Source organism: Anastrepha obliqua, chromosome 4 (genome assembly GCF_027943255.1).
Source record: "Anastrepha obliqua isolate idAnaObli1 chromosome 4, idAnaObli1_1.0, whole genome shotgun sequence".
Taxonomy (NCBI): Eukaryota; Metazoa; Arthropoda; class Insecta; order Diptera; family Tephritidae; genus Anastrepha; species Anastrepha obliqua.
The window spans coordinates 4897622-4909827 of NC_072895.1; the positions used below are offsets into that span (position 1 = coordinate 4897622).

At 38.9% G+C, this 12206-nt stretch overlaps 2 protein-coding genes across 3 annotated transcripts in view; one reads left to right on the top strand and one right to left on the bottom strand.

The window, feature by feature from the left end:
* The window catches only part of LOC129243667 (gamma-1-syntrophin), a 242349-nt gene that overhangs the window by 40928 nt on the left and 189215 nt on the right, over positions 1 to 12206 (bottom strand). The gene's annotated exons all lie outside the window — the stretch shown is intronic.
* The window catches only part of LOC129243666 (sodium-dependent dopamine transporter), a 49536-nt gene that overhangs the window by 35710 nt on the left and 1620 nt on the right, over positions 1 to 12206 (top strand). For both annotated transcript variants that reach the window (XM_054880858.1, XM_054880857.1), the window contains exons 3-9: positions 6429 to 6563; positions 6620 to 6774; positions 6865 to 7046; positions 7178 to 7555; positions 7624 to 7861; positions 7918 to 8146; positions 11886 to 12154. In XM_054880858.1, the coding sequence (XP_054736833.1) occupies positions 6429 to 6563; positions 6620 to 6774; positions 6865 to 7046; positions 7178 to 7555; positions 7624 to 7861; positions 7918 to 8146; positions 11886 to 12154 (1586 nt within the window). The remainder of the gene's footprint in view (positions 1 to 6428; positions 6564 to 6619; positions 6775 to 6864; positions 7047 to 7177; positions 7556 to 7623; positions 7862 to 7917; positions 8147 to 11885; positions 12155 to 12206) is intronic.

Below are 12206 nucleotides of genomic sequence, written 5' to 3' on the forward strand. Positions count from 1 at the left end.
CACACTGACTCACACCTACATTTAAGATGTGGCCATAGGATCCCTCTCCTTGCTATTCTTCTTGAACCTGCATTTTCGTTTCAAGAGGAAATTTGATTAGGTGTGACGTCATTATATTATGCTGTGTACCCACTTTAAGGACACGCCAACTTCATGCCAGGCATCGAAACCATCGAATTTGCATTGGCTACAACAATAATAACCTAACAAAGTACGGCCGTATACCACCGCCGCTATGTAAGTACGTGTGTTTCTGATGTTTGATGTCGACAGCGGGCATGCCTTTGTCAGCCAGAGCTGAGCACTTCATTTACCTCGTCGACATAGAAACAAAGCCAATAGGACTAAAAATATCGATGTCGATATATGTAAGGGCATATACATATGTATGTATGTATATGTATGCATGTAGGCAAAGTGAATATTTTGTTTTAAAATTAGATTTATATTGTACTATCATGAAAATCATATTGGTTCCTTTTTTAAGTGAACTAAAGCGAAAGTGTGCTGGAAAACAAAGACAGGGAGCGCTGTTTGAGGAGCAGAACCAAATTATGGGGTGTTAAATATGCGGTAATGGCTGTGACAGCGTTGATGGCCGGAAAATGGTGATGCTGTAGCGGAAGAAGGAAATTAGGCTTTCCTCCTGTTAAAAGGCTGAGGAGAGGACAAGTGAAAAGAGCCAAGCATGAATGATAAAAAATGGTTGGAAAGGTTAAATTCATATTTTCATTATTCACATGTGGCACACTATGCCATTTGTATGGAGATGAAAGAGATAAAAGTTGTCTAAAAATCAAAGTACTCAATTTGCAAAATTTATTGCTTGTTGTTTATTTTAGGTACAGATTCTCAACATAAACGCTGCGACTGATATTTTTTGTCCCTTTGATTGGTAAAGCAATCTTACTTTTACTTTTATTTATATTTTTATTTTTTTGCCAAAATATACTGCCAGCCACAGGTAGGATTTTTCCTCTAATGCGGCTTTAATACTTTTTCTTGCTACATTTGTCGATTTAGGTCGGAATTATGTAGTTGCTTTAGTTGTTTCTTTCATTAGGACCCTTGCTTTCATAGTGCAGCCAAAGGTGCCGTATCGAAAGACTTTTTGAATGTATAATTGACGTTTTTTTTTTCCTTGTTCACTCCCTTCGGAAGCATAGAGCCTTGACAAGACTCTTCCGTCGTACACGGTTCTGTGCTGTTGTTTTTGCACCGTCCCATGAGATGTCGGCATCTGCTAGTTCGCGCAGCATCGACTTTCTCCAAGTATTTCTTGGTCGACCGCGACCTCTGCTCCCTTGCGGGTTCCAGTCAAGTGCCATCCTCGTGATGCTATCTGGTGGTTTCTCAGTGTGTGACCTATCCATCGCCACTTTCTGCGTTTGATTTGCCTAAGAATGGATTGCTCGTTCGTTAATCTCCACAGTGCGTCGTTACTGATGGTGTTCGGCCAGAATACTCTGCAGATGATGCGGAGGCATTTGTTGATGAAGGATTGTAGCGTCTGTGTGATGGTGTTAGAGACCAGACATGTTTCGCTTTCGTACAACAATATGGACTTCACGCATGAGCCGAATATTCGTAGTTTAGTGCGCCTGGAGATTTGCGAACTCCCCCATAACGTATACATTCGCCCGAATGCCGCCCTTGCTTTGTTTAGCCTGCAATGGACATCTTCATCTGCTCCACCATCTGCCGTGATGATGCAGCCAAGCTTTCAATGAATTCCATCGGGCATCCGTCAACCAATATCTGCCTTGCGTTATTGTGGTTAACTCTCATAGCCTTGGTCTTAGCAATGTTGACCTCCAGTCCGACAGTACATGCCTGCGCGACTAGTTTGTCCGCCTTCGCTTGCATGTTGGAGAGTTTGTGAGAGAGGAGGCAGATGTCATCGGCGAAGTACAGATCCTCAAGATGTCTGGTGAAACTCCATACGATGCCTTTTTTGTGCAGGATCAGTTGGCTCATGACGTCATCAAGGAGATGGCGAAGAGAAGGGGCGACAGGGACAATTTTGCCTTACGCCTGCTTTGGTAGTGAATGGATCGCTGATATCGCCTTTGTGAAGCACTGCTAGTTCGGAGTTCTTGTAGAGAGCTTTGATGAGGCGGATTATCTTGGCACGAACTCCCTTTCTACTCAGTGCCAGCCATATTGCGTCTCGTTTGATAGTGTCGAACGCCTTCTTAAAGTCTACGAACAGCATGTAGAGTGGGGAGCACCACTCAACTGATTGTTCTACTATAATCCGAAGTATGTTGGCTTGGTCAATACAGCTTCGGTGAGCGCGAAAACAGCTTGCTCGTCTCTTAAGGAGCGTTCGATATCTTTGAACCTGCTTTGTATGATTACTTTGTAGATGGTGTTAAGTAGGGTTATTCCTCGCCAGTTGCCGCAGTCACGCAGGTCGCCTTTCTTGGGCAGCTTCACTATGATACCTTTTGTCCAGAACGGAGGCAACTTTTCATTGCTCCAAATAGCGGTGATTATCCCCACATCAGAAATTCCGCTGATACTTGCGGGTCGGCTGTTATTAGTTCAGGCTGTATGCCATCTTCGCCCGCCGCTTTGTTGAGCTTCAGCTTCTTAAGTGCATCCTTAATCTACGTTAGGCGGGGACAGGTTGTTGCTATTTTATTGTTGGTTGTTGTTGTGCTGCCCGCTTCGAAGCTAGGTATACTGCTAAGAGCAATGTTGCTAGTTGCTTCAAAGTGTTCCTTCTATCTGCGAATCTGGTCATCATTGGACGTCAGCAAAGCAAAATTCTGATCTCTGATCGGCTGGTTGCTGTTACTCCGCTGGCGTTGTTAATTGGCGCTACATGGATATCTTAGATATTCAGCGCCCCAATAAAACGAATGAAGAATATATAAGTAAAAAAATATAATATTATACATATATCAGCTTCTTCCTTATATGCCTTCCTAATTTCAACTTGGCTTTATCTATTGGCATAATGGCGCGATTCTCAAACTTTGCATACACTTTAATTGAATTTGTGATGGGGTAAATGAGTGGCAAATTCACTGTTGCCTTAAGCCCATAATAAGCAGATCCGCAACTTAGAACTAGTCAACTAGTAGTTTAGAGAAGCAGTTTAATTATCTACACAAGTAGAGTCCTCTCATACATAAGCAAACTTCATTGCGCTGTCCAGTGGCTACTGCTGTAAATAATAGCATCTATCGATGTCGATGAATAAAAATTATTGTAAATATATTTATATACACCCTACTTAGCTTTAGAAGTCATCCATGCATGTGAAAGTAAGTGTTTATGATACTCTCTGAGCGGGAATATAATACACATAAATTTCATGATTGAATTAAACCACTTAGAAGCGCAAGTACAGCAATGTTTAAGGCAAGCAAGAAAAGTACGAGTAAAGTACCTATTCATAAGTACTATGTATATACGTATACTTATATGTGTATGTATGAGTATTTTGCTACATAAAGTATGTATTAAAAAGCAATTACAGCCAGAAGGACCGGTCTGCATGAATAGCAACCGGAACTTCGCAAAGGGCAAAGGCATTTGGCGAAGTTCTTCGGTCTCGGCACAAACTCGATTGTAGTGGCAAGTGAGAAGATGTGCTTTGATTACCGCTTGGAACTAGCTAAGTTTTTGCAAAAAAAAATAAGGCTTCACGAAGAAAATATATCGGCATTTTAAATAAATATGTAAGCAAGCAAAAAACCTAAGCACAGTTAATTGTGCGAGGTTTTGACATTAAAAACTATACGAAAACTTTTGCTCCAATGGAACTTTTTTTTGTATTTTTCAAATAATGTGTTGAATATTTTTATTTCTTTTACAAAAAAATATTCAAATGAAATTACATTTAAAATGAACCTGCCTTAAAGATTTGTAAATATTTTTTGTTTTAATTTTCAACATGTTGGAAATGCAAGGGAGTAGGAACAGTTATGCCCCTAACTGTATAAAAATCGATCCCGTTAATGGTCAAACTCATATTTCAAAGTATGAATTCTTTTAGTTTAATTGGTGCAAAATTGGATGCAATTAGTTTTTCCTCAACTTTTTTTTTGGAATTTTATTCAACAACTACGCATTGTCCTAATTTAAATGGAGATTTGATGGAACTAGGCGAAAATTTGTTTAGTCTATAACTAAAATTTTGAATCAATGCAATGATAAACCTCCAAGTCATTTCTGTCTTGAAAACACTTCTCATAAATAACCATATGCCGTTCAGAGTCAGCTTACAACTGTAGGTCCCTAAATTTGTGAAGCAACATCAAGACACACACAACGAATAGAAAATGTTTCAATGTGCTTTATAATATTCTTTTTGCATCGTTTTAATGAATTCTTCAGTAAGAACTCCTTAAAACTAATGGAAAGTGGGGGAAGTAACCGGTTTTAAGATCCCACGCTATTTTAAAATAAATCAACCAGAAAGTCATTTATTAGTTTACTTCTTAAATGGGTGAAACATGAAGACGGAAATTTTGAACCAAGATCCGAACAGCAGTTTTCCCGAACAGCCTTCACATATCCAGGTTTTTAAGAAATTCCGAATTCAAAGAGTTATGCACCCAACTCATTTTTTACATGCTTACTTGGCAATAAAACACGTTACCGGAAATATTTCTAGAAATTCTGATTAAAAACTTCGAAATTTTGCTGCAATTACAATATTTTTTTATAATTTGAGGAAACTTTGAAACTGGTATTTACATGCCTTTTGTAGGGATATGAACAATTAAATTTTTAAAATTTGTCAAAAAAATGCATAAAAACTTAACAAATTTAAAAGCATTTAATAGCATTTAATACCCCGCAGGAGTTGCTACGCGCAATACATAAAGCAAAGCCAGTAAATTAGAACTGCCAACATAAAACAAAACTATTTGTATTAATTTTTTATGTCTACTCAGGCGGCAACCTTATTCAAAAAATAAATAAATATTGCTCATAGCTCTTTCGTTTGACAACCATATGACAGTATAAATATTTCATTTGACTTATTTATTAAATTGAATTAATCCTTTCAAACAAGAGGCAGCCATCTCCAAGAATATTTCTGCCGTAATTTTTCTTAAATTTATTTCATTTAACACCATAACTAAATTGTATTATTTATTTATTATATTTTAAATTTAATTTATATTTTAATTTTTAAACAGCTGGCAACTCTACTCAAAAATATATTTGTAATTAAGCTTTTTCAAGCCTCTTTCCTTTGACACCCATATTGTTAATTATAATATATTTTTAATTGAACTCAATGTTAAACAGATGGCAACTCTCTTCAATAATCTTTCGGAAATTATGCTCTCCCAAACCTTTTTTCGTTTGTGGTGTTTCTTTGAACTTATTAATTTAATTTATTTTAACTTTTTAATTTAATTTTAGCTGAACTTAATTTTAAACAGGTGGCAGCCATTTCCAAGAATATTTTAAAATATAATCTTTGTTTTAAGTGTATTTCATTTGACACACTAACGAATTGTATTATTTATTTTTTAGTAATTAGTGAACTTAATTTCTAAACAGCTGGCAACTCTACAGAAAATATATTTAAAATTAAGCTTTTCAGGCCTCTTTCCTTTGCACCCATATTGTTATTTATAATACAATTTTAAGTGAAATTAATGTTAAACAGATGGCAACTCTCTTAAATAATATTTTGGAAATTAAGCTCTCCCAAACGTTTTTTCGTTTGTGGTGTTTCTTTAAACTTATTAATTTAATTTATTTTTAGTTGAACTTAGTTTTAAACAGGTGGCAGCCATTTCCAAGAATATTTTCCAACATAATCTTTTTTGTTAAGTTTATTTCATTTGCCACCCTAACTGAATTGTATTATTTATTTGTTAGAAATTATTGAACTTAATTTCTAAACAGCTGGCAACTCTACTCAAAAATAAACTTGAAATTAAGTTTTTTTCAAAGCCTTGATACCCATATTTTTATTTATAATTTATTTATACTTGAACTTAATTTTAAGCAGGTGGCAACCCTATTCAATAATTTTGTCGAAATTAAGCTCTCCCAAACCTTTTTTCGTTTGTTTTGTTTCTATGAACTTATCAATCTAATTTAATTTTAGTTGAACTTAATTTTAAACAGCTGGCAACCATCTTCAATAATATTGACGAAATTAAGCTCTCAAAACCCTGTTTGTTTTGTAGTACTTGTTTGAACTTATTCATTTAATTTATTTTAACTTTTTTAAGAGGTGGCAACTCTTTTAAAAAATTAATCTATTTTCCAATCCAAGTCAAAATCTATCTGTCTGCAAAATTTAATGCAAGTCCGTTCAGTCGTTTTAGCGAGACTGAGTCACAAATATCTAAATTTACAAACATACAAACTCTCACATTTCTAATTCTTCCTCTTCTTCTTAATACGATTATTACTATTTTATTTATATTTCTCTCTACTTCCAGGCGCCTTTCTGGTGCCGTATTGCATTATGCTTCTGGTCGGTGGTATACCGTTATTTTACATGGAACTAGCGTTAGGCCAACATAATCGTAAAGGTGCCATTACTTGCTGGGGGCGCCTGGTGCCGCTCTTTAAAGGTATGCCATAGTAAATGAAGTAATAAATACCCGGCTTCACATTTTTCCTTCCCTAGGAATCGGCTATGCAGTGGTGCTGATCGCTTTCTATGTTGATTTCTACTATAATGTCATAATCGCTTGGAGCTTACGTTTCTTCTTTGCCTCGTTCACAAAAGACTTGCCCTGGACGTCGTGTACAAATCCATGGAATTCCGACTATTGCAAACCGGTAAATTGAGAAAAGAGTTTTTCTTATTTCAATTAGTTAATTAAAAATACGCTATTTTTTGCGTTTTTCCAATTGAATATTTGACTTCAGTTTGAAGCTCAACAAAATACAATACTTCCCATGCTACCAACGATGCAGCCACAAAATATTTCTACAAACATTACCGACATTCCATTCGATAATGAGTCCACATTCGGCTACAACGAAACTAAAACTTTGGAAACTACAACGACAACTGAGCGATTTCAATCTGCTGCATCGGAATACTTCAAGTAAGTCGGTTTTGGTGCAGGTCTCCTCAAATACTTTTAATACAAATTGCCACTAATGCCAATTAAAGGGCTACATTTCAAACAGTAATTCTCCTGAGTATCTTTTCACTTCCGGAATTTTCTAATTTCAGCCGCTATATACTGGAATTAAACCGCAGTACCGGTCTAGATGACCTCGGACCCATCAAATGGGACATGGCCGTTTGCCTGCTGGTTGTCTATCTCATCTGTTATTTCTCATTGTGGAAGGGGATCAGTACATCGGGTAAGGTTGTGTGGTTCACGGCGCTCTTCCCGTACGTTGTGCTGCTGATATTGCTCATACGTGGCATTACACTGCCCGGCTCTGCAATGGGTATTAAGTACTATTTGAATCCAAACTTTGATGCAATCTACAAAGCGGAAGTGTGGGTCGATGCGGCGACCCAGGTGTTCTTCTCATTGGGTCCGGGATTTGGTGTGTTATTGGCTTATGCGTCCTACAATAAATATCACAATAATGTTTATAAGTGAGTTATTGCCGCTTAATGGAATCTCGGTGTTTTTAGTATTTTTCGATTTCAAACATAAATTTCAGAGACGCATTACTCACCAGTTGCATCAATTCGGCCACCAGTTTCATTGCTGGATTTGTGATATTCTCTGTTCTCGGCTATATGGCACACACATCCGGACAAAATATAGAAGATGTCGCCACAGAAGGGCCGGGTTTGGTGTTTGTCGTCTATCCAGCGGCAATTGCTACAATGCCGGGCAGCACTTTTTGGGCGCTGATATTTTTTATGATGCTGCTGACATTGGGTTTGGATAGCTCGGTAAGCGACACATTTAATGGAACAACATGTTTTATATAAAAATTATTTAACTACAGTTTGGCGGTTCAGAGGCCATCATAACGGCCTTGAGTGATGAATTTCCCAAGATCGGCAGAAACCGTGAGATTTTCGTCGCCATTCTCTTTTCGCTGTATTTCGTTGTAGGCTTAGCTAGTTGTACTCATGGTGGATTCTACTTCTTTCAATTACTGGATCGCTATGCGGCGGGATATTCTATACTCATAGCTGTTTTCTTTGAGTCGATAGCCGTTTCGTGGATCTACGGTAGGTACTTTAGTTATATATACATACATACATACGCATCCAAATCATTATTCATACATTCTGGTATCTGATTTTACTAGATTATTCTTATTTACTTACTTAATCACTTATATGGCTTGATCAAGGATCACAACCCGTTACCGGGTTAAGGCCGACTGTAACAAGTTTCGCCAGGCGTCTCTGCTTTGCGCGCGCCTTCTCCAATTTGTTACACCAAGCGATGATAGGGTTCCCTCGATTTGGTCCTTCCATCGGAGGCATGGTCTTCTCCTACGTCGTTCTTCTCTAACTTGCTACATGAACAGCTTATTTGCTGGAGCTTTTGCATCCATACGCTTGACGTGGCCCAGCCAGCGCAAGCGTTAAATATCAATGCGCTTACCTATCTTCACATAGTCGTTGAACTCATACAGCTTGTGGTGGGCGGTAGTAGTTATTGCTAACACGAAGAGGATCGAAGATTTTCCGAAGTATCTTTCTCTCGAATACCCCCATGTTTTCGCGCCTTAGAGAGGGTAAGATGAGCGTCTTGTGGAGTGTAAGTTTTGTCTGGCGGAAGAGGTCTCTGCTACACATTTGCTTACTGAAATCATAGTAACACCTATTAGCAAGCGTGATTCGTTACCTGACATCGTTGGTTGTTGTGATGGCGGTTCCAAGATATATAATATAAATTCCTTGATAATTTCAAAAGTATAGTTGTACCATGAAATTCTTCATTCCAAACGTCGTGTGTCACTAAAACAAAATATCATACAAAAAGGTTGAAATAAACCTCTTTGGGGTTTGTTCCAAAAGGATATTACGGTCCAAGTGGTCTGTCGTATCACAGAAGCTGAAAATATCTACATTCCGAAAAAAGAGGGGCCCTTGGTAAACGAATTCCAAAAGATTAAGTGCTGAAATACACAGGAATGAGTGGAATGTTTTCATCTCAGTCTGAGCCAGACCAGACCTTTAGAGAAAATATCTTCGCATGCCGTAGTCGAATGAGCTTGAGCGAGCCTGCTATTCGGTAGGGCCCTGGTTCGGAAACTACTGTGCATGACACACCAAAAGATAAAAATGGTGGTCGCGCCTCGGTAGGCAATGGTCAACCTCCATCGCTTCTTCAAAGGAGCCTCTCATAAAAAACCATTTCTCGTTCAAAGCATCAAAAAACTGTAGGCATCTCCATTTGCAGAACAACATCAAGACGCCCACCAAAAACTGCAGGAGGAGCTCAGCCAAACTCCAACAAAGGATGTATATATATTTATTTGTATGTAACATCTTAATGTCTTTTCTACAGAAGGAATAACCCAATAACCTCGCTTGTCTATGCCCGTATATTCGTTCCTAGCAATTTCCACTTTTTCTTAATTTGTTTAAATCTAACTAAGTTACCAGCTAAGGTCACAAAATGGCTCCGGTCACCTACTTTAAGATACAAGCAGGCGCAGGCCGATATTGCTAGTACCTGTGCTTGAGGCTCAGTGAGCCATGAGCGGCTAGCGTCTCATTTTTGCCAATTTTTTTTGTAGCTTTACATGTCAGACTATCCACCCATATCGTGTTGGCTGAAGTGACAATGCTACTTGCACCACGCAGTTTGTAGGTTGAGAGGGGTATACCTACAATCCCCATATCAAGAGGAAGGCCCTCCTTCAGTAATTTGTCTGCCTTACAATTCCCTGGTATGCCACTATGCCATGGCACCCATATCAAATGGATGCGGACATATTTCGTTATCTCGTTAAAAGACACCCGGCATTTGTGAGCAATGATGGAATCAGTGACAACCCCACCAAGGGATTTAATCGTCGCTTTATTATCGGAGTACAGCTACCTCATTGATGGCTAGAATTCCAGCCTGAAATACGCTACAATGATTAGAATGACGAACCGAAACGCTTACTTTAGCTCAACAAAAGTTGATGACTTTTCAGTCAGAACAAAATCTTGGGAGAGAAAATATAATATTTTGTTAAGGGGAAGGGGAAATTGACCACCGGAGAGATTTCCATTGCATTTATGGTATATTCACATGGTTAAATATAAATAATATATATCCTTATTCATAAAAGCTCCATCAAAATGACTACCTTCTCTTTTATTTGTGACTTAATATACATCGGGTGTTTATTTAAGTGCTTGAGAACTTGAAGTGATAATACAGAACAGAAATATTGTTGGAATGAATTTTTTAATTATAATCTGGTAATAATGGCACATCTTTCGCGGCTACGAGTTCCATAGTCCATTCGATCAATCCAATTTTTTAACTACTTTTCCCAATAAATCTGGCCGTATGGCGCCAATGTTGGCATGCATATTGCAATAAGACGATTGTATGGCAAGTTGCGCCGTCTTATTGGCACCAAATGTCGTCGGTGTTTAATGATTACTGATTTTGAAACATAAATGCAGTCAGCATGGCTTGATAGCACTCACCATTCAGCGTAACGGCAGCTACATCTTGATGGCGAAAGAAATAAGGAACGATGATACCGCCAGCTTGCAAGTCGCAGTAAAACGGACGATGTGCTCTATAAATTTCGCGAATAGATGTGTTTTAACTTGATCACGGTTGGCTCTAAGTTGGAAGGTAGGGTTGGAGGAGGAGTATTCTGCAAAGAGCTTCCCATCAAACTCTAATTCAACTTATTGGATCACTGCAGTGTGTTCCAATCAGACTGGCTAGCTGACTGGCTATTTACTTACGTGAGGTAAATATTTACTCCGATAGCCAAGCGGCAATTAGCGCCCTAGGCTCTGTTATGCTACACTCGAAACTGGTCTCACTTTCGATTGCATCAGAATTCTTCGACATAAGGAAAAACTGGGTACCTGGTCACAGTGACATTGTTGGAAACTGCGAAGCCGACGAGCTGGCCAGGCAAGGGACCTCTAAGGTAATGTGCCCGCAAAATGAGAGAATCAGGATCCCCTTGACAACCTACGCTCTACTCCTGGAAGGATGGGCTTTGCATCAATTCCAGTGAGCGCTGGGCAAGTACACGAACGTATAAGGTTGCGAAACCCTTCTGGCCACGTTTGGATCGGAGGCGTTCGAGGGATATTCTGAGGATGACACAAACTAAGCTCTCAAGTTTTGTGGGCATCCTCGCGGGCCACTATTCGCAGGGTATATGCACATGCCGTGAGACTCGAAGTAATTGCTTTTTGCGTCGGTTGTATGGAGGATGATGTGGAATCATCTCAACACCTGGTCCTTAGCTACCCTGCTTTTGCGGGACTCAGATTTAAACATCTTCGTTCTCACTTCTTTTCTGCGCCTGCTGACATAGCAGGTCTTGATATCAAAAATCTGATGAACTTCATCAGCAGCATTAAACGGCTAATACAGAGGCAAATTGGTCACCGTTCATAGTCCACAAAATACTGAACACCCCACCCCTCTCGTCCTATCGTTTTTCTTCACCTCTTTTTCCCCCCTTACAATTCACAAAGGATGAACCAAAATCCTTTCGCTCAAGTGGGCCCGCTTTCTGGGCAACCTAATCTAACTTTTATGAGTTTTCTTTTGGAAGCATTGTTCTTTCATTAAACGATTCTTGCTGACTTGCCAAACCTTACTGAAAAGAATTGGCAACACAGTTCGCCATTTTCAGCTATCAAACCATAGTTATTGATAATATTAAATCTCATACATCTAAAAGAACACCCGATACTTAGTTAAATACTAATACTTATTAATTTTATACTAATTAAATTTTGCTTCGCTTACTAATCGCAGGCACAAATCGCTTTTGCGAAGATATACGCGACATGATCGGCTTTCCGCCAGGCAAATACTGGCAAGTCTGTTGGCGCTATGTAGCGCCATTGTTCCTACTGTTCATCATAGTTTACGGGCTGATCGGTTATGAGCCGCTAACGTACGAAGACTACACCTATCCAGTGTGGGCCAATGCGTTGGGCTGGTGCATAGCGGGCTCCTCCGTGATAATGATACCTGCGGTGGCGGTTATTATGATTCTCAAAACGCCGGGTAGCCTAAAGCAGGTAGGAGCATTGAATCCCTATCTTTCATATGTAAACATAGTCAATCTACGAG